Source organism: Mytilus edulis, chromosome 11, assembly GCF_963676685.1.
Source record: "Mytilus edulis chromosome 11, xbMytEdul2.2, whole genome shotgun sequence".
In the NCBI taxonomy this organism is placed as follows: domain Eukaryota; kingdom Metazoa; phylum Mollusca; class Bivalvia; order Mytilida; family Mytilidae; genus Mytilus; species Mytilus edulis.
Window position 1 is genome coordinate 45883648 of NC_092354.1, and position 23424 is coordinate 45907071.

Here is a 23424-nt window from a genome sequence, read left to right on the forward strand (position 1 = left end):
TATTGTTATTCGTTCATTTCTTTTACATAAATAAGGCTGTTAGTGTTCTCGTTTGAATTGTTTTACATTGTCTTATTTGGGCCTTTTATAGCTAACTATGCGGTATAGGCTTTGCTCATTGTTGAAGGCCGTGCGGTGACCTATAGTTGTTAATGTTTGTATCATTTTGGTCTTTTGTGTATAGCTGTCTCATTGGCAGTCATACCACATCTTCTTTTTTATATCATCTGTTTTAGAAAGTTAAATATGTTCCTTGGTGCAGCTTTATTGAATGTTGCTGCTCTAACAAACTTCTTCGATGATGTATTACCACCAAGACCATATGATCCTCCTGGAATATTTGAAAAACCTCTGAAGCGGTATTATGATTATATTGTCGGTAATAAGTTATTATATATACCATGTATACCATAAATGATTTATGTCAATCTGTTGAAATGCTCGTCTTTACTTTTTTTTGTACCTATTGTCACATCACGGTTGCTCCGCGTATAATTTAGAAGCAAAAACACTTTTACGCACGATATAGTAGAATAAAAAAACAAGACGTCTTTTCTTGTGTATCGAATATGGTGTGTCGCTAAAAGAGACTGAAATCAAAATACATATCTTACAGAATTAATGCCACCGACAGATTTGATTTTCGTTTGTCTAATTTAGTATATATTTAATATATTTATCCTATGTTAGGATATATCGATGTTAATCCGAAGTATAATTAATTAAATGTTAAACTAATAATACGAGTATTTGTACTGACAGAGACAAATTCGCTTTGAAACTGACAGCATCAATCCCATCCTTTATATTGTCATGTGTTCAAATAGTACAAGCGTTTATACTGTTTCATTATGCTGGTTTTATGTTTTCAGTAAATAACATTCAAAAACGAGCCAGACAAGACAAGTTAAACACGGAACAGTTTACTAAAACACCAAAAACACCTTTATGCTTTTCATCGAATAACGTTGCGGGGACTATGATTGATAAAGAATCACACATACGTATGTAGTATGCTGTATATTATAAGTTGTTAAATGATATGCAACTTTGAATGGCATTATGATTGTTTTTATTTCAAGTTGGAGCTGGATCTGCAGGCGCTGTTGTGGCTTCACGGCTGTCAGAGGAACCATTCTCTGTTCTCCTTCTTGAAGCCGGTGTCTCAGAACTAGAAAAAGAATTCTCTATCGTACCAGGACATTATGGCAGATTGTTTGGAACAGAGGCTGACTGGCAGTTTAAAACTGTTCCGCAAAGATACTCGCATTTTGCGCAAAAAGACAAGGTATTCGCTAATGTCTTATATTTTTTGATATTTTAGCAGGGACGAAAATTCGATGCATTGCTTAAAGAGAGTACCATGCTCTTTGCACATTCATAACCATTAACAACTTTTATAGGGGTCTGTAAGTGTCCTATTGCATGTCAATATAGTTGTCCCTATCCTATATGCCTTCACTTTCAAGTCGCCGTCTTCTCTTCTCCTACCTTTATCCCTAATTAAATCATCATTTAATCTATATTGATATTTTATTAGTTAGGGGGAGAGGTGGTAAACAATGTGTTAATAGGAGCATATATATGATTACAATGCATGTATTGTTAGCTCACCTGGCACAATGTGCAAAGTATGCTTTTCTCACCACTTGGCGTCCGTCGTCGTCCGTTAACTTTTACAAAAATCTATTTCTCTGAAACTATTAGGCAAAATTTAACCAAACTTGGCCGCAATGATCAAAGGATATCTTGTTTAAAAAATGTGTCCAAAGACCCTGCCTGCCCGCCATGGCTAAAAAACATAGGGGTAAAATGTAGATTTTGGCTTATATCTCTAAAACTAAAGCATTTAGAGCATATCTGAAATGGGGGTAGTTTGTTCATCAGGTCAATATCCATATTTCAAACGAATCAGTTATTGGATTGCTGCCCCTAAATTGGTAGTTTTAAGGATTATTTTTTTGGGGTTATTATCTTCAATATATTTAGATGGATATAAACTGTAAACAGCAATAATGTTCCTGAAAGGATGATCTACAAATAAGTCAATATCACCAAAATTGTCAATTGACAAGGAGTTATTGTCTTTTATAGTCAATTCTTTACAATTTTTGCTAAATTTCCGTAATCTTTAACAAAATTCTTCTCCACCAAGGTGGTACCTAACATTACCAGGATATAACTCTGTAAACTTAGCTAAACGTTTTAATCACGTTGTATTGTTAAGGAAATATTAGGCTTCTCAATGATCAAAATGATTGTTTGTCAAGCTGCTATATATATCCAACCATTTTTTTCCGAGAAAGTAATTTGTTCAAGTGTTTCGAAATTTTTATAACTTTTTCAAAGGGTCCAAGTAAATATTGTGTTAAAACTTTATGAAAATTAAAAAATCGAAATTAATTTTAGTCAAGGTGTTGGGTACCAACATAATCTACTGGACCAAATAGACTTAAACTTAGCCACAATTTTCATTGAGGTAACTGTATTGAAAAATGTATCCGATGACCCTGTCATCCAACCCCCATGGCCGTCATGGCTAATATAGAACTATAATATAAGTCTAGGGGAAAATTGTAAAAAAACAATTTCAAATGGTCACAACTTGAAAACTAATTTAGATAATGATAAGGGGTCTTCAGTAACTATTGTAAGACTAAAATTGGTTGACCTGCTTTTTATTTAACCACTGGGCCAAATTAAACTAAACTTGGCCTCAATCATTATTATGTTATCTTATACTATTTGATATAATTATAACCTTATTTTACATGATTTCTAAAACCACGATAGATTCAGATGAGCGACACAGGCTCTTGAGAGCCTCTAGGTTTATCAACTGAATTTAGTGGTAACAAATTCAATGACCTATTGCAACTATACTACCTAAATTCGTGTACATATGATAGGGGTCCTGTTATATCATAAGCAGCCTTTATTGCATAGTTAAAATACTCTTTTATGTGTATAATTTAACCAGATTTCATCTTTCCCGCGAGGTAAACTGCTAGGAGGATCAAGCAGTGTGAATGGGATGGTGTTAATCAGAGGGAGTCGGCATGATTTTGATGAATGGGAAAATCAAGGATGTACGGGATGGAGTTACAAGCACGTTCTGCCTTTCTTTAAAAAGATGGAGAAAATGAAAATTCATCAACTCGAGAACTCAAGTATGTAGAAGCAAGTAGGAAATTGATACTGGTCAGCTTGGTTCTTGTTAAAGTTTCATTTAATGTCATAAGATTTAATATGTTGATGCAACATGAACATGTTTTTGAAGGTACCAAACTTAGTGGGTATGTTTATCTGACACTTACATGCACATTTTGTAGTGACTACTAATTTGAATTGAGTTCGTTGTAGAACAATTTTCCATTTTCATTCCACATAAGTATACAAGATGTGACAAAATATATTTTTAAATGGATCATTGGTATAAATCTAGAGTAAATCAGATCAAAATTTTATATACTTTTCAAAGATGTTTATTGTACCCCGATTTTTTGTTTACATGTATAAAAAAGATATCTATGTGAAATAATTTTGAAATATAATATAAGAAGATAATCAAATGTCCATGATAATATGCTTTAAGAAAATATAAAGAAAAAAATGTTTTCACCGAACTTTCTTGTTAAAAGTGCTAGGCAAAATGAAATTTCTTGAACATTCTCTATAAAAAAAACTAGTTTTGGTTATCTCCGCCGAAATGACTGATTTGAACAAGACTCGAAGAAACACAAATATTAGGTATTCGTAAAACATTAATAATGCAATAAAGGACTTATGTTTCTTAATTAAAAAAAACAGTCTCGCGCTTTGATTTTAACAAAGGACTTAACCGATTGTGTACCGCTTCTTTACAATCTAAGATGGTAGTATACATGATGTACAGTGAATCTACCCAACGATATAAATTAAAGGCAAAGGCTGTTTAAAAGGTTAAATGTAAATGAAACAGCAACCAAACAAGAAACTAGTCAAATGACATAAGCATTCAATCTTAAAAACGCATAAGTTGTTTTATCATTGATAACATCATGTTGTAAAACTAATAAGCATCATAAACAAGTGTTTTCCGGAATAGCTGTTGTTTCAATGTATTATGTTTAGTATATTGTACCACGTGACATTCTTTTATGTATTCACCTAATTTTTCACACATGTGAATTAAGCAAATCGTCTTATTATATTTTCGCTTTAAAAAAAATGGAGCACACATTCCAAGTATGACCCCTTAACCCTGTATGAAACCTGCCTTAAGTGACATTACCCTCAAGTTGATGTTCACATGTATACGACGTTGTAAAGGTCTTAATTTTGCATAAAATCTCAAGTTTCAATTTGACTTGTGTGTAAATGAAATAATGTACGGACTATATCGAAACAAAAGTATGCAAACATATGTCTTTGATATGAGTTTCCATAGCATAATAGTGGATACGACATACTAGGCATTTTTATAACATAAATATAAATCTTTTAATTGATTTGCAGAGTACCATGGACGAAAAGGACCTATTACAATCACTCATAAACCTGCCTCAATTCTAGAATTTTTCCATCAACAAGCAGCTGCCGAAATCGGTTATCAAACTACCGACTGTAATGGATACAATCAAATAGGTCAGTACCGGTTATTGCACGTCTGGTGTCACATGTGATGCAGAATCTGCTTACCTTCTGGAGCACCTGAGATCACGTCCAGTTTTTGGTGGGGTTCGTCTTGATAAGTCTAAGGTTTCTATATTGTTTTTTATTTACAATTGTGTGTTGGTCTCTTTATTTTTTAGCCATGGCGTTTTCAGTTTATTTACGACTTATGAGTTTGAATGTTCCTCTCGTATCTTTCGCCTCTCTTTCACTTTACGAGTGTTTCATTCCTGCGAGAAGACACTAAAGCTTCCATGGAGCCTGTATTGCACGCCTTGCTCTTTTGCAAATTGACACCCAACAACAAAAATATTTGGAATAAATGGAAACTGTGTTTGTCATATCTTTTTGTTGCAGAATTTTAGTCTATTCGTTAAAGTTTCAATATAAGTCATGAATGGGATAAAATGAGACGTCGTTTTACTACTTTCGTTATTTAGATTTATTTATAGAGCTTTTCGACTTTAGTTAAGGCCACAAATTTAACTTTATGCAGAACAAAATGCAATGACGATTTCTGCCGTATAGACTCTTTCGTAGATTATTTGTAACCTGATTTTTTTTAACTCAAGGTATGTTTGTATCTACAACAAATAAACCAGGATAAACCGGACTCTAAATAAACCGGTTTCCTGTCCATGCTGGGACCCGCAAAAAAAAAACCCGGTTTCTTGTCCATGCTGGTCGAAATTGAAGTCCGATTTCTTTCCCTTTAAATCCTTTTCAGAAATACCCTCAAACTACCCGACCCTGTGTATGCCGAATTAGAATCTCATTAAGAAGGCAGTTAGTTCAAACAAGCAATGGAGACTTTAGTGCCTAAGAGTTAAAACGATTTGATAACAATTTGATTACAACGTCGTCAAAAAGGTCTCGCGAAGAAATTACGTCGAAAGAAAAGTAGCATCTTGTCTAGGAATCTGAAAAATACATACGCCAACGCAGAAAGATATTACATTACAGTTAGAGATTGGAAAAACAACTGTATCTGACTAGAAAGTGGTAAATATAAGACGATTTAAGAGGATAACATGGATAATACAGCATCGACAAGAAAACAGCCTATAAATGGAAGTACACACGGAGAGCTAAATGACTAGCCACAAGTGTGTTTAACGCCGGTTTTTTAAACTAATTATCGAAACAAACACTTAGTTAAAATAGAGAATCGTGCAAAGGCGGTATATTCGCTAGCTATGTAAATAGTAACAGTCATGCTAGCACGTAATAGAACAGGAAAAACACTGCAACCGTTTGTTCTTGGAAAAGGCAAAGAAATCCAGATGTTTTAAAACATAAACGTTAACAAGTTTCCTGTCATTTGGCAATCCAGTAACTTCAGTCACTTGATCTTAAATAATTTGTGCCTTCAAAGCCAGGTACAGGAAACATATGGTTAAATATGTCATCACAAAGATCGATTTTTACAACGACAAGACTTCTCTGAAATAATAAATATAAACGTACTTAATGCTATCAGTAGGATTGATAAATCTTTGAGCGAAACAATTAAATACAATCATATCGTGTGTTCGTACTCCTGGGTTCCCCAATGTGAATAACGATGAAACCGATGACCCTGACATTGAAGAAGAACAAATTTTTCCTGTACAGATCAATAACATACTGAATTATCGCAATAAGACTGAATTCACCACAGTCAATTAATCTGTAAATTGAGTGCAAGACTGAACATGACTAACTGATTAACTGTACGAACTTTTGAGATGATGTTAAGACCAAAATGACAGTTTCAGAAAAATAATTGCAGGATCACTATACCGTTGTTTACACATCAGACGGTACTGGTTATTGGAACTTTGGATACACCAAACCAGGAAATTCATATTTGAGAAACAGGCAATAATTATATGCCCTCAATTTCATAATGTATTCATACATTTTTTAATTCTTCTAAAATGTCAGTCAAAATGTATTCTACAAGTATCTGAAGTCATTCACTTTAGATACCTAAATTGCAAAAATGTTTTCTACCTAAGTTGATATTTGCGCCTATCCATGGTTACTATGCAGATTAAATTATGTATTTCTTTCCAGTATGATCTGTTTGACCGGGACGAAGCAGATGGTGTTACTATCCGAATCATTTTGCAAAAAATTCCGCCCAAACTGGTGCTAGGGATTGTCATCAACTTGCGGTGATAAAGCATAGAACAACTAGTATATTCATGGAAAAATGTTACTCGGAAATCACGATATTACCTGTATTAAAAACTTTTTTATTTTTCAGAATGCTATTTTTAGTTAATAGCCTATAATGACATTATAACTCATGCATGCAATATATTTGATGTCATAACCATTAACGTCCAGTCAATCTATAACCCGTAAAAACTGTCAAACAGATCCTTTTTCATTGTCGCATAGCCGGTTGGTTTATACAAGTTTGAATGTATTAATTTCAATATAAGACAATTCGGAAAAAAACGAATTGTTAAAGTTTGTAAATCTGTTCTTGTTGATCGAGTTTTCAGTTTTAATAGTTTATCTTCCTAAAATGACAAAATTGTCTTTTAGAAGGCAACACAACTCACCATTTTGTTGACTTAATCGATATGTATTTGTGCTATTAACTTTTTTCTATCTTCCATGTATAGTGGCCAAGAAACTGACAAAATTAACGTTAAAAAATGTGAAAAAAATCACTCTAGAGAAACATGAGTAATGATTTCAATCAAAAGATTAAAACAATGACTGCATGACCATGGGGGTAATTAAAAAGTCAAATAATAACACCAAAAACATGGCCGAAAAAACCGTCTTATTTTTAACGGTTTTAAAAACAGCTTGCATTTTACCCGCATGATAATGTTTTAGTCATGGCGGCCGAGTTTGTCTGCAGGGCCGTTCATGAGACACTACATACTCTAAGGGTGAGTATTGTCAAGGTTGATTGCAATTAGCCCAGTAGTTTAAAAGGAAAGTATTTTTGTAAAAAGTAAAGAATAACGATGAACAACGGACGACATGCTTTGGCAATAGCTTACACTGACTTTGTTGGTTTGTTGAACTATTAATATAAATACATTGTATATTATAAAGATTGTAGTTCAAATATTGTTGGTGTCAAAGCATGATATCATATTTACAGACACATCTCTGTTACAGGCAGTGATAATCACCGCATAATCATGAACGATAATCATGTACACACCATGCATGTAAAGAATATACATCTGTGTGCATTATAATTCAATGACATCAAAGTAGACATATCTGAGACCGATGTATATATTTTTACTGATGAAACATTCGAGCTTATAAAAACTATTGTTTTGAGATGATCATAGACAAAACATTTTAAGCATATCTGTTTTAGGGTTTTGTCCGGTGCAAGCCAACATCAAGAATGGCGAGCGTTGTAGCTCTGCCGCATGTTATTTGCGACCAGTAATACGTAGACAAAATTTACAAGTCAGCATTAAAAGTCATGTATCAAAGGTTAGAGTTTTAATGCGTAATTCTACTATTTGGATTAGGCTCTTACAATGTAATATAAATTTCGCCATGAATTGGCAGAACATCCTATTATTTAACAGTCCAGTCATATGTGATTCATGCAGTTAAGCAAATAAAATCTAAAACTTTTACAAATATTGTTTCATAATTGCGATGATCCTTACATTTCTGAAAAGAAAAATATTAAAAAAATTGATCCCAATATGTCCAGTAATAGTTATTGAGTGAAATAAACATTGCAGGTGGTGTATTTTCTGTATGAGGACAAGTTATATAAATAAACTTAGATGTATATTTACTAATTTGTTGAGTCAAATAAGGTATATTTTTTTAATCCATAGATATTATTTCGACAAAGAACAGCGATAGGAGTTGAGATTATAAAATTTGGACGGAGAACTAAAATCTACGCTAGACGGGAAGTAATATTATCAGCGGGTGCATTAGGTTCACCACATATTCTACTTTTGTCTGGAATAGGACCACAAGATCATCTTCAACAATTAAAGTTAAGTTACTGATACTATAAAAGTAATGCCAAATGATGCAAAACTTTGAATTTAATAAATATTTGAAAATTTTATCTATTTCAAAAGTGATTTATATTTAACATGTTTAAAGAATAAAAGAAGTACTATATTACCAATGCATGTCTATATAAGAATAAGCAACACCTACTTCAAAGGAAAAAAAATTAGTAAAAAAGGGACCACGCATACTGCTTTGGAAAATAAAATATTTCAATATCATGCGAGTATTGGCATATTTGTCTTTAAAGGTACTTGGTTTGATGGCAGTATGTAAACATTTTCTTCTTGGTATGCATTCTAACAGTTTTTGTAGAAATACATTTTTGTGATTTTTGAAGGCAAGGGGGTAAGAGTGATCTTCTTTGGCACATGTTTTGGAAAGATCTTCCGTTTGCCTCACATCAGCACTGTAATTTGTGAAGCATAATTATGCTATCTGACTGCTACAGGCGAATTCATTTGCGTCCTATGTTTATTGCTTTTACAGTGATCATAACATTTTCTTCGAAGCGGTCAACCGTATTACAGAGACAACTTGTTAATAACTATATGAATACAACATATTGAACCAAAATGGTAAAATTAAAGTTATCTTTTCGATCAGTGACAGAAGCAATCAAAACTCAGTTCAACGTTTTTCTAAATTTGATATATAAGATAACGATGATGTGTTTTCTGTTAAGACAAGTGTCTTCGTTTGAAATTTTCACATTAGGTTATGTCTAAGTAATGAAGTATGCACATTTATCGTTGGTTTATATATTTTGTATTGTTAAAGGGTTAAACAAAGACATGTACCAAAGCGCTGGTATGATGTCTAACGCGTATCGTCCAAACCATTATTAAGAAGAGTTGGTGCTAGTGAAAGAATAAAAATATGGCTCACGAGTTTCGTATTAACACCACCACAAGCAGTTATCAAAAACCACCTCCAAAATGTGTTTCTTTCACAAACATAGCACCTAAGCAATTTATCTAAATTGATATTGGCTTTAATTGCTTTCGAAAGGAAAGACGCACATAATTACATACAGATTGTGCTAAATTAACGATACTTACAGCTTAACAACATAAACTGGTGCTGCATCATGACATTTTCCAAAGTGTCATTGATTTATTCCTTCTTGTTTATCCTGATATAGTAAGGGTTCATAAAAAATAGCCAATCCCTAAAAACTCATTGCTGTTTCTATCTTCTATATTTGTTCTTATTAATACATATACATACGATATATTTTTTCTCGACAAAGTGTTTTACCTGTTCCGAATAATTATATTGTGTACATGCATTTCAATTCAACTGACAAAACACAAGTTCAAAGAATTAAGACATATTTCAAACTTTTATTTTAGATCCCCGTGTTGGCAAACTTGCCTGTTGGTAAAAACTACAAAGATCATCATTCCCTGGTATTGACCTACTCGATTAACACTACACTTACTTCAAATAGTAACCAGGACGATATTGCAGAAACATTGGAATATATACTCCACAGGAGAGGTATGTAAAATTGTTGGTATAAATTCCGGATACATTAAATTTTGAATCTTGTATGTTAAAATGACATGTATAATACTTTGCAAAGATATAAACCTTAAGTAGTTATACATACACATCATATAAATCCAAAAGAAATTACTTATATTCAAAGAAAATATTCCTCATCGTTGATTTTCTTTTGGAGTTTTAATGGTAATACATACTTCCATTCGACAATTAATTAAAACCTTTCCATTTTTTTTTAGGACGATACAGTTCAACAATTGATGGACATGTGTTTTCAAAGATGCCAATGAAAGGTACCAAGAAAGCCTACCCAAATATACAGATAGAATTTCTTAGAAGTGCGGGAGACATTGGAGGAGACCCAAATTCTTTAATCGACGAGGTAAATAAAAAAAAAACTATCATGTGGTAAGGTATTTATGATTACGAAGCAAACTTTTTTTTTAAATGTTTCACCACAAGGATTCACTGGTAAAGGCCAATTGATGTTCACATTGGATGATTTATTCCATTAACAATGTAACTAGCAAAGATTTGTTTTTGTAGTTTAAGCATTAATATGAAAAAAACAAGATTCGAGACCACACTTCTGTAGCTTTTAAGGGGTTTTCTCTTTAGTCAGTGTATTTTCAACCAAATAAACTTGCACAGAGAATTTTCAAATTTCTAAATATATTGCTGTATCACAGAATATTGGTTAAGCATTATATATATATATATATTCGTGTTATAGTGTTTACCAAAAATGATTTCATTGAGGCCGAAAATCGTTATTCAGTATAGTTTAGTATATTTTAACATGTTAAATATACTCTTATAATTTGATACAAACATTATCTTCATATCAGATAAGACGTGATCTTCAACCTAGAAGACCTGATTATGGATTTGCAGCACTGATATACTCTTTACATCCAGAGAGTAGAGGATTTCTAAAGTTAAAGAGTAGGGATCCATTGGTTTCGCCGCTGATAAATCCAAATGCATTCTCGCAACCTATAGATGTTTCGAAGTTAATTTCAGGTTATTGTTAAATTATCTGATCATCAATTGTGTCTGTCAATTTAAAAACTGCGATCAGATTTCGAATACTAGACTAAAGTATATGAACGCCGAACTGATATTTAATTGTCTGGTAATTAAATCGAAAAAAAGAAAAGTCATTTATTTGGGGCTCTCGTCCTATGTATGTTATAAACATTTTAGAATAATTTTGCGGTTGCCTTTTTTTTTCGTTTTTTGTTTGTTTTTGTTTTTATTTTAATCTTAATAGCTCGAATTTTCTTTTTAACCCTTATTGTTATACATAAACTAACATAACTATTATAACTGTCTTCCGACCGGCAGTAAAGTTGTAGTCCGTTTGGATGTGCGGATGTACAAGTTCGCAACCATATCCTGTCAGAATCGGGACATTAAATTCGATGCCCTATGTTGATAGAGTGCCACGGTCTGTCCGCGTTAAGAACCTTTGCAACAACTTTTTGATGTATCCATCGGTGGCCTGTTTCAAAGGAAATGTCAGTTCCAATCCAATTTACACTCATTTTCGTATGCACAATACCCGACCTAAATCCTATTACAGGACATACCTATTGTATATTCTCGTCCTGAATATGCATGATATATTTGTCACTGGACGTTAAGCAACCAACAATCCATTAATCATAATGTGATGAACACGTATTACCTGGCTAGCACAACCAATATACATGTATACACTATGCCCGTGATGAATATTTCTGAAATGTGTCACTTATTTCAAATCTTTTTTAGGAAACACGAGGTTATATTTTTTAAACACTTTATTATGAGAGCTAAACGTATAGCTGTTGTGATATATAAGGTTTTATTATACTTGCATCAATGTTTATCATTTTTTTTAACTGTTTAAGATATTCTGATGCTATTAAGCGTTAAAATACAAAATCATCTGCTTTTGATACAACAAAAAAAAACATGATCATAAATGCTACTGCTACATCCGTTTTAATACTTAACCTTGAACGTCATCTTTTATAGGCATCCGTCTCGTGCAAAGTTTTGAAAGAACCAAAGCATGGAAAAGTCTAGATGCAAGGTTAATTCGGATGGATACAACAAACCATTGTGATAGACTACCATTTAACACAGATGCCCACTGGGACTGTATAATCAGACATTTTGCAGACAATGGAGGGCATCAAACCGGTACTTGTAGAATGGGTGCAAAGTCGGACCCAACCACTGTGGTTGACCCTTATTTGCGGTAAGCAGTACGTCCAAATAAGGATTTGTGTTTCTAATTTCTATAAATAACCACTTAGTTTAGTTTTTTAACTTCATACTTGACATATTTGTAATTGCAACTAACGTGTACTTTTTAGCTATATATGATTACCTTCGTTTTCAAATAATATGAAGCGTATTTACAGAGAAACAAATGTTTATCTAGTGGAAAGATAATTTTTAGTCGAAACTGATGTACAAAATATACAAACAAACAAAAACCGATTAAACATCGTAAATCAAACGTTAGCATGCATGTTTCCAGAAGAAAAAAAAGACAAAATGACAACAAAAAGCAGTAAAATAGTAGAATTTGAAGAGAAACACGTCTTGAGTCGCCAGTTTTTAAGGTCAGAAAAATAATTATAATGCAACATTGTTTGTAACGTTCATTTTGATTGGATAACGTCACCAATTTTCATGACATCAATTCAGAATTGATGTTATATAAACGTACGCGCAAACGCAGACGACGTATGAGATCTAAATGTATAATTTGACGTTATTTTCTGTCAGTGTCATTAGAATGGAGATAACAATATTGTATTCTAAGCCCCGATGGCATCAATTGGTGATTTGATGGTCGCAAAAACCCGATTACTGGCTCCGCTTACTTGTCGCCAATGAACTTAACTTGTCACCATCAAATCACCAATTGATGTCATCGGTTAAAAAACTTAAAAAACAATACAGTTATCTCCTAAATAGCAACAAAATCCGGAATGAAAGCAGGTAAACAGCTCCATAGTTTAATCCGTTTTGTTGACATAATAGCATGAAAAAGGTCAAGGAAAACAGAGCATTTTACCATTTTAATGAGGTATGTTGATTTATTTATTTGACAGGGTAAAAGGAATACGAAATTTGAGAGTAGTTGATGCATCAGTCATGAGAAATCTTCCATCTGGTAATACGCATGCTCCAACTGTGATGATTGCTGAAAAGGCTGCAGATCTAATTAAACAAGCACGGAAATTAAAAATATATAAATAAACACATATACAAGTTGATTGTTTTAAATTTGTACACAATAATTCATTGGGCAAAATTAACCAAATTAAACTAAGTTGTCATCTGTTAAAAACATTTTTTGTTGAAGCACAAAGAAAAGGCAAGCAAATTTGCATTTTGGGTTGATATACTTGTGTATTTGGACAAAAGAGGCCGAAATATCAAATCTTCATCAAATTCTACATGTTGTACAACTAAACGTTCTTCCTACATCTTCCATAGGAGAGTCGGTTAAATATTTGCTTTGTATAAACTGACCAACGATTATTCTTTTTTTCCATATCATATCACACAGTGAGGATATGGAGTGGACAATGATAATGCATTAAGAGAAACAGCATAACAGAAAATAAATTCAAAATTAGAAACAAAACTGGACATCAAACAACCAACAATTACCATCAATAAATGAATTAGGTATTGACAATCATATTGGAACTCATCATATACCCAACGACACTTCCCAAGGAGGAAATCCATAAGTGTCCTTACAAGCTATGTTGAAAACGACTTCATACAGGAGCTTCTTGGTTAGAAAGAATGAAAAGAAGCTAGCATTATCCATAATAACAAATGGTTTTCTATTGCCTGTTTTTATTTTTTCCTGCTTTTTGTCATGATCAGGTTAGCATAACAACTTGCTTTATTCAATCAATTCTGTGTTAATTGAAATATAAAGCTAAAATAATATATTTTCAAATTTGTTGCGTCTTAAGCCATTTATTGATTTATTTTCATCGGGAACGCTCAAACGCTAAAATGTGAAAGCCAGTGGTGTATAAAAACCTGAAGAACGAGGAGCTAAACAAATGGTGAAAACAGACTTAAGGAAGTGATGTTATTAAAATTAACGTTCCTTGACATTGTAAATGTTGAATAACGTATACTATTATTGAATGCGATTCGATTTTTTTTAATTTGAATAATAAATTTTCCTCTGGAAATATTCGGCGCTTCTTACTCTAGCATGATGTTTTTTTTTAGAAAATGGAACTCATTAATGCTTTCTTCAGTTTTAGGTATATTTATAAAGAGATACCTACTGCACTCGCTTGTGTCCATAAGATACAAATAAGTTAAAGACAAGACTTTTAAATTATACCAATGTACCATATTATATCTGCGATATTTATCCAAGTTAGTGGTGGTGGACGTGTCTTTTTAGCTCACCTGGCCTAAAAGGCCAAGTGAGCTTTTCTCATCACTTGTCGTCCGGCGTCCGTCGTCGTCCGTCGTCCGTCGTCGTCGTCCGTCGTCGTCTTTAACTTTTACAAAAATCTTCTTCTCTGAAACTACTTGGCCAAATTAAACCAAACTTGGCCACAATCATCATTGGGGTAACTAGTTTACAAAATGTGTCCGGTGACCCGGCCAACCATCAAAGATGGCCGCCATGGCTAAAAATAGAACATATGGGGTAAAATGCAGTTTTTGGCTTATAACTCAAAAACCAAAGCATTTAGAGCAAATCTGACTGGGTAGAATTGTTAAACAGGTGAAGATCTATCTGCCCTGAAATTTTCAGATGAATCGGATAACCCGTTGTTGGGTTGCTGCCCCTGAATTAGTAATTTTAAGGAAATTTTGCTGTTTTTGGTTATTATCTTGAATATTATTATAGATAGAGATAAACAGTACACAGCAATAATGTTCAGAAAAGTAAGATTTACAAATAAGTCAACATAACTGAAATGGTCAGTTGACCTCTTTAGGAGTTATTGCCTTTTATAGTCAATTTTTAACCATTTTTCGTAAATCTTAGTTATATTTTACAAAAATCTCCTCCTCTGAAACTACTGGGCCAAATTAATGCAAACTTGGCCACAATCATCTTTTGGGTTAGTAGTTTGAAAAACGTGTCCGGTGACCCGGCCATCAAACCAAGATTGCCGCCATGGCTAAAAACAGAACATGGGGTAAAATGCAGTTTTTGGCTTATAACTCAAAACCCAAAGCATTTAGAGCAAATCTGACATGGGGTAAAATTGTTTATCAGTTCAAGATCTATCTGCCCTGAAATTTTCAGATGAATAAGACAAGCCGTTGTTGGGTTGCTGGCCCTAAATTAGTAATTTTAAGGAAATTTTGCTCTTTTTGGTTATTATCTTGAATATTATTATTGATAGAGATAAACTGTAAACAACAATAATGTTCAGCAAAGTAAGATTTACAAATAAGTCAACATGACCGAAATGGTCAATTTACCCCCTTAGGAGTTATTGTTCTTTATAGTCAATTTTTAACAATTTTCATAAAATTTGTAAATTTTTACTAACATTTTCCACTCAAACTAATGGGCCAAGTTCATTATAGATAAAGACAATTTTAAGCAGCAAGAATGTTCGGTAAAGTAAGATGTACAAACACATCACCATCACCAAAACACAATTTTGTCATGAATCCATCTGCTTCCTTTAATATTCACATACACCAAGGTGTGCGACACAGGCTCTTTAGAGCCTCTAGTTTATAAAACACTGTGAAAAAAGTAAAAAAACTAAAATCCCGAACGCCATGGAAAATTCAAAACGCCAAAGTAAAACGCTCAAACAAATCAAACGAATGGAAAACAAATGTCACATTACAGACTTTGTAAAGGCATTTCTTTATGTAGAAAACTGTGCATTAAACCTGATTTTATAGCTATCTTAACCACTCAATTGTATGACAGTTGCTGAAAATTCCATTATATTTACACTAATTTGTGAACAAACAGATATAATAGGCAAAAATGTAAAAAAAATGGGATACAAAAAGGTAAAATGGGATGAATATATACGTCCGTGGTTGTTCAGTTTTAAGGTTCCAGAATGAATGGAACGACGGAAAGCAACACATTTTTTTTTAACACAGATACAGTACAATACATCTGGCATGTGGACGGGTATACACAAAAACCGTTGATTTTAAAACTCAGGGAGCAATAGATGGATTCAGTAGACGCAGCTTGAATAAGATAGGAGAACCAATGGTCCTCCAGTAATATGCAAGTTCTACCTATATGCTGTGCAAGGACTAGGAGATTTAGTTCCTAAAACTATTTGTAATGATCGTGTAACAGAACTTGTGATTGTTCGCTGTTTTGAAATTTATAACAAATAAAAGAAAATTTTGCCTTGGTTGGGATAAATAGTTTTATATTGGATATAGTCCTAAAAATCAAAGAATAGTTAGTGGAGTCAACATTGGCGATAGTTTATTGATGTTTTGATCGGTTTTTTTTTTCTCAAAAAAAACTTAGACATTTGGGCGTGTATTACGACAATAATATACTTTTTCACTTGTTTGGTCTTTTGGAAAATGTTGTTTGTGCTGTATTTAGACCGTATTTAGAAATGTGTTTTGCATGCAGACGTATAAAAATTGCGGTTTTTATCCAACGCATTCCTGGGTTTGAACGTTGTTTTCAATTTAGACTTATATATATATATATATATATATATATATATATAACTCGTCTAAACATCAACCCAACAATGTTAGATCTGTAAATTTGCTTTCGCAAATTTTTGGTTCTTCCCTCGCCGGGATTCGAACCCATGCTACTGTGATATCGTGACACCAAATCGCCTGCACTGCAGCCGTCCCGCTAGACCACACGACCACCTGGGCTCTCAAAAAAAGAGCTTTCGGTGGGCATGTGTTACCTTTCCACGTCAGTTTTAATCTAGCGGCGTACTATAGTACATGATATATAAGGCATGAAGATGTTATTGTTACAGATCAGCTAAATTATCTATAGTAAAGGATCCTACAAATTAATGTAAGATACAGTCACAGAAAATAATTATATTCATAAGTACGTCTGAGTCAGTGACAACCCTACAACAGATGTATCCATCGGATCGCCATCAATGATGGTGATACATGGCTGTGTACATAATGTATATACAACTCGTCTAAACATCAACCCAACAATGTTAGATCTGTAAATTTGCTTTCGCAAATTTTTGGTTCTTCCCTCGCCGGGATTCGAACCCATGCTACTGTGATATCGTGACACCAAATCGCCTGCACTGCAGCCGTCCCGCTAGACCACACGACCACCTGGGCTCTCAAAAAAAGAGCTTTCGGTGGGCATGTGTTACCTTTCCACGTCAGTTTTAATCTAGCGGCGTACTATAGTACATGATATATAAGGCATGAAGATGTTATTGTTACAGATCAGCTAAATTATCTATAGTAAAGGATCCTACAAATTAATGTAAGATACAGTCACAGAAAATAATTATATTCATAAGTACGTCTGAGTCAGTGACAACCCTACAACAGATGTATCCATCGGATCGCCATCAATGATGGTGATACATGGCTGTGTACATAATGTATATACAACTCGTCTAAACATCAACCCAACAATGTTAGATCTGTAAATTTGCTTTCGCAAATTTTTGGTTCTTCCCTCGCCGGGATTCGAACCCATGCTACTGTGATATCGTGACACCAAATCGCCTGCACTGCAGCCGTCCCGCTAGACCACACGACCACCTGGGCTCTCAAAAAAAGAGCTTTCGGTGGGCATGTGTTACCTTTCCACGTCAGTTTTAATCTAGCGGCGTACTATAGTACATGATATATAAGGCATGAAGATGTTATTGTTACAGATCAGCTAAATTATCTATAGTAAAGGATCCTACAAATTAATGTAAGATACAGTCACAGAAAATAATTATATTCATAAGTACGTCTGAGTCAGTGACAACCCTACAACAGATGTATCCATCGGATCGCCATCAATGATGGTGATACATGGCTGTGTACATAATGTATATACAACTCGTCTAAACATCAACCCAACAATGTTAGATCTGTAAATTTGCTTTCGCAAATTTTTGGTTCTTCCCTCGCCGGGATTCGAACCCATGCTACTGTGATATCGTGACACCAAATCGCCTGCACTGCAGCCGTCCCGCTAGACCACACGACCACCTGGGCTCTCAAAAAAAGAGCTTTCGGTGGGCATGTGTTACCTTTCCACGTCAGTTTTAATCTAGCGGCGTACTATAGTACATGATATATAAGGCATGAAGATGTTATTGTTACAGATCAGCTAAATTATCTATAGTAAAGGATCCTACAAATTAATGTAAGATACAGTCACAGAAAATAATTATATTCATAAGTACGTCTGAGTCAGTGACAACCCTACAACAGATGTATCCATCGGATCGCCATCAATGATGGTGATACATGGCTGTGTACATAATGTATATACAACTCGTCTAAACATCAACCCAACAATGTTAGATCTGTAAATTTGCTTTCGCAAATTTTTGGTTCTTCCCTCGCCGGGATTCGAACCCATGCTACTGTGATATCGTGACACCAAATCGCCTGCACTGCAGCCGTCCCGCTAGACCACACGACCACCTGGGCTCTCAAAAAAAGAGCTTTCGGTGGGCATGTGTTACCTTTCCACGTCAGTTTTAATCTAGCGGCGTACTATAGTACATGATATATAAGGCATGAAGATGTTATTGTTACAGATCAGCTAAATTATCTATAGTAAAGGATCCTACAAATTAATGTAAGATACAGTCACAGAAAATAATTATATTCATAAGTACGTCTGAGTCAGTGACAACCCTACAACAGATGTATCCATCGGATCGCCATCAATGATGGTGATACATGGCTGTGTACATAATGTATATACAACTCGTCTAAACATCAACCCAACAATGTTAGATCTGTAAATTTGCTTTCGCAAATTTTTGGTTCTTCCCTCGCCGGGATTCGAACCCATGCTACTGTGATATCGTGACACCAAATCGCCTGCACTGCAGCCGTCCCGCTAGACCACACGACCACCTGGGCTCTCAAAAAAAGAGCTTTCGGTGGGCATGTGTTACCTTTCCACGTCAGTTTTAGTCATGCCTTATATATCATGTACTATATATATATATATATAAACGCCTAAAAAAGTGTACACAACAACTCCAAATACAAAAAAAGGTAACTATAAATGTAATTATTTATAAATATTTCGGATAACAGATATCCTTCGTCAGTCCGATTCTGATGTGAAATGAATCATCTTTGAGTCTCGTTAGATTAAACTTTTACTAAATCTTGAATTTTATACAATAAAAAAAGTCAAACCGAACATCAGTAAAGACGCTTGCACCATTCTAAAAAAATGTTAACATGACATAGGTTATATGGTTTATTACAACAGAGAGTTCATATATATGCTTTAAATACAAATAATAATGTGCGATGTGAACTAGCACAATTCTAAAACTGTATCGGGAACGACAATTATGATGATATAACATGTATACGCATGATAACGTCTGTAAAATTACCAAATAGACAGCACTGAACGATCTAAATATTTGAAATTGAGAGTAAAGTAGTTACAACAGAGTCTGAATATTTAAACATCGTGAACAAACGGCCGTAAAAATGTAATAATATTTTTTTACTAAGTATAACTAGAAGAATGTGGCTAGGTACTTATACATCCCTCAAAAAATTAAGCAATTTAAATTGGTATCTTCAACAAATGTATTTAACAAATGAAAAAGGTTGAGAAAAAGAAACAGAGACTGTAATAATAAGTAATATAACCTTAACCACTTTTCTCGTGCTAACTTTTCTCGTGCTAACTTTTCTCGTGCTAACAACATCAGCCGAGATGAGCTTTTACAATATAAAGAAAAAAAGGTCAACAAGAGGGTGCCTTTTGTGTTGAATTACCATCCAAAATTTGACAACTTATCTCACCTAATCCGCGAAAATTGGAAAGAGATCGAAAAACATTCAAAACTATCCAAGATCTTTCCCGAGCCACCTGTACTGGCATTCCGTAGGCCCAAAAGCCTTAAAGACTTGCTGGTGAGAGCTGATTTATCCTCTCAAGCAGGCTTATCATCTATGGGATCTTGCAAGGGTTGCGGAAACAAACGATGTCTGACTTGCAAACAAATACTGGATACCCAGACTTTTAACAGTCACTCCACTGGCACAGAATACACCATATTTTGCAATGTTAATTGCAAGACTTCAAATGTTGTGTATCTCTTACAGTGTAAATGTGGTAAACAGTATGTTGGCGAGTCAGAACAGCCGTTTCACAAACGAATGAACGGCCATCGTAGCGACTACAAATGCAAGCCAGACCTCCCTCTCAGTCGACATTTGAGATCCCCTGGCCACACTAAGGCAGATCTCAATCGACTGACCATTAAAATCATTGACCACAACTCTGCTTGGTCTAAGGAGGATAGACTCGCTCGGGAAAGATTTTGGATACGAAAATTAAGAACTTTGGCACCAAATGGGATAAATGAAAAGATGTAGTTCGACTCCGTGTAGTGCTTCACATTCAGGTTATATTACTTATTATTACAGTCTCTGTTTCTTTTTCTCAACCTTTTTCATTTGTTAAATACATTTGTTGAAGATACCAATTTAAATTGCTTAATTTTTTGAGGGATGTATAAGTACCTAGCCACATTCTTCTAGTTATACTTAGTAAAAAAATATTATTACATTTTTACGGCCGTTTGTTCACAATGTTTAAATATTCAGACTCTGTTGTAACTACTTTACTCTCAATTTCAAATATTTAGATCGTTCAGTGCTGTCTATTTGGTAATTTTACAGACGTTATCATGCGTATACATGTTATATCATCATAATTGTCGTTCCCGATACAGTTTTAGAATTGTGCTAGTTCACATCGCACATTATTATTTGTATTTAAAGCATATATATGAACTCTCTGTTGTAATAAACCATATAACCTATGTCATGTTAACATTTTTTTAGAATGGTGCAAGCGTCTTTACTGATGTTCGGTTTGACTTTTTTTATTGTATAAAATTCAAGATTTAGTAAAAGTTTATTCTAACGAGACTCAAAGATGATTCATTTCACATCAGAATCTGACTGACGAAGGATATCTGTTATCCGAAATATTTATAAATAATTACATTTATAGTTACCTTTTTTTGTATTTGGAGTTGTTGTGTACACTTTTTTAGGCGTTTATATAATTTATTTATTGTGTACATGTATCGTTACTCGTAACGATCCAGCGCCCTCGTGGGGAAAATCGTTGACTACTATACAGACGTTTTATATATATATATATATATATATATATATAAACGTCAAAAGAGTGTATAAAACAACACCAATAACAAAAAAAAAAGGAAACTATAAATGTAATTAATTATAAATATTTCGGATAACAGATATCCTTCATCAGTATGATTTGGGATGTTAAATGAATCATATGTCAGTCTACTTAGATTAAACTATAACAATCTTGAAATTTATACAATAAAAAAGTCAAACCGAACATCAGTTAAGACGCTTGCATCATTCTAAAAATGTGTTAAACATAACAAAGGTTATATGGCTAATTACAACAGAGAGTTCAAATATATGCTTTAAATAAAACTAATAATGTGCGATATGAACTAGCACAATTCTAAAACTTTAACGGTAACGACAGTTATGATGTTACAAGAACGATTTCGTCAATAAACTTTTTTATTGTATAAATTTCAAGATTGTTATTGTTTAATCTAAGTAGACTGACATATGATTCATTTAACATCCCAAATCATACTGATGAAGGATATATGTTATCTGAAATATTTATAAATAATTACATTTATAGTTTCCTATTTTTACCTCACCTGGCCCAAAGGGCCAAGTGAGCTTTTCTCATCACTCGTCGTCCGTCGTTAGCTTTTACAAAAATCTTCTCCTCTGAAACTACTGGGCCAATTTTTACCAAACTTGGCCACAATCATTATTAGGGTATCTAGTTTAAAAATTATGTCCGGTGACCCGGCCAACTAACCAAGATGGCCGCCATGGCTTAAAATAGAACATAGGGGTAAAATGCAGTTTTTGGCTTATAACTCAAAAACCAAAGCATTTAGAGCAAATCTGACAGGAATAAAATTGTTAATCAGGTCAAGATCTATCTGCCCTGAAATTTTGATATGAATCGGACAACCCGTTGATAGGTTGCTGCCCCTGAATTGGTAATTTTAAGGAAATTTTGCTGTTTTTGGTTATTATCTTGAATATGATTATAGATAGAGATAAACTGTAAACAGCAAAAATGTTCAGCAAAGACAGATCTACAAATAAGTCAACAAGACCAAAATGGTCTGTTGATTTCTTTAGGAGTTTTTGCTCTTTATAGTCAATTTTTAACCATTTTTCGTAAATCTTAGTTATCTTTTACAAAAATCTTCTCCTCTGAAACTACTGGGCCAAATTAAACCAAACTTGGCCACAATCATCATTGGGGTATATAGTTTAAAAATTATGTCCCATGACTTGGCCAACCAACCAAGATGGCCGCTATGGCTAGAAATAGAACATAGGGGTGAAATGTAGATTTTGGCTTATAACTCTGAAACCGCAGCCTTTAGAGCAAATCTGACATGGGTAAAATTGTTTATCAGGTCAAGATCTATCTGCCCTGAAATTTTCAGATGAATCTGACAACCTGTTGTTGGGTTGCTGCCCCTGAATTAGTTATTTTAAGGAAATTTTGCTGTTTTTGGTTATTATCTTGAATATTATTATAGATAGAGATAAACTGTAAACATCAATAATGTTGAGCAAAGTAAGATTTACAAATAAGTCAACATGACGGAAATGGTCAATTGACCCCTAAGGAGTTATTGTCCTTTATAGTCAATTTTTAACAATTTTCATAAAATTTGTAAATTTTAACTAACATTTTCCACTGAAACTACTGGGCCAAGTTCATTATAGATAGAGATAATTGTAAGTAGCAAGAATGTTCAGTAAAGTAAGATGTACAAACACATCACCATCACCAAAACACAATTTTGTCATGAATCCATCTGCTTCCTTTGTTTTATATTCACATAGACCAAGGTGAGCGACACAGGCTCTTTAGAGCCTCTAGTTTGTTATTGATGTTGTTGTGTACACTTTTTAGGCGTTTATATAATTTATTTATTGTGTACATGT

General features: G+C 33.7%; 2 protein-coding genes across 2 annotated transcripts; both read left to right on the forward strand.

The window, feature by feature from the left end:
* Positions 1-236: 236 nt before the first annotated feature.
* On the forward strand, positions 237-3178 carry LOC139494312 (glucose dehydrogenase [FAD, quinone]-like). Its single transcript, XM_071282480.1, has 3 exons — positions 237-379; positions 1083-1288; positions 2981-3178. The coding sequence occupies exons 1-3, from the start codon at positions 247-249 to the stop codon at positions 3176-3178; spliced, it is 537 nt and encodes a 178-aa protein (XP_071138581.1). The 5' UTR covers positions 237-246.
* A 1295-nt stretch (positions 3179-4473) lies between these two features.
* LOC139495681 (glucose dehydrogenase [FAD, quinone]-like) lies at positions 4474-13448 on the forward strand. Its single transcript, XM_071284009.1, has 7 exons — positions 4474-4626; positions 7994-8115; positions 8475-10164; positions 10410-10552; positions 11019-11193; positions 12193-12418; positions 13284-13448. The coding sequence occupies exons 4-7, from the start codon at positions 10451-10453 to the stop codon at positions 13429-13431; spliced, it is 651 nt and encodes a 216-aa protein (XP_071140110.1). The 5' UTR covers positions 4474-4626; positions 7994-8115; positions 8475-10164; positions 10410-10450; the 3' UTR covers positions 13432-13448.
* Positions 13449-23424: the final 9976 nt, after the last annotated feature.

Bases quoted from the DNA above. Each gene is read 5' to 3' on its own strand.
- LOC139494312 (XM_071282480.1), top strand. From the start codon at position 247: ATGTTCCTTGGTGCAGCTTTATTGAATGTTGCTGCTCTAACAAACTTC. The intron at 380-1,082 runs GTAATAAGTTAT...TTTTATTTCAAG, and splicing joins GTATTATGATTATATTGTCG to TTGGAGCTGGATCTGCAGGC. The intron at 1,289-2,980 runs GTATTCGCTAAT...TAATTTAACCAG, and splicing joins ATTTTGCGCAAAAAGACAAG to ATTTCATCTTTCCCGCGAGG.
- LOC139495681 (XM_071284009.1), top strand. From the start codon at position 10,451: ATGCCAATGAAAGGTACCAAGAAAGCCTACCCAAATATACAGATAGAA. The intron at 10,553-11,018 runs GTAAATAAAAAA...TCTTCATATCAG, and splicing joins CAAATTCTTTAATCGACGAG to ATAAGACGTGATCTTCAACC. The intron at 11,194-12,192 runs GTTATTGTTAAA...CATCTTTTATAG, and splicing joins TGTTTCGAAGTTAATTTCAG to GCATCCGTCTCGTGCAAAGT.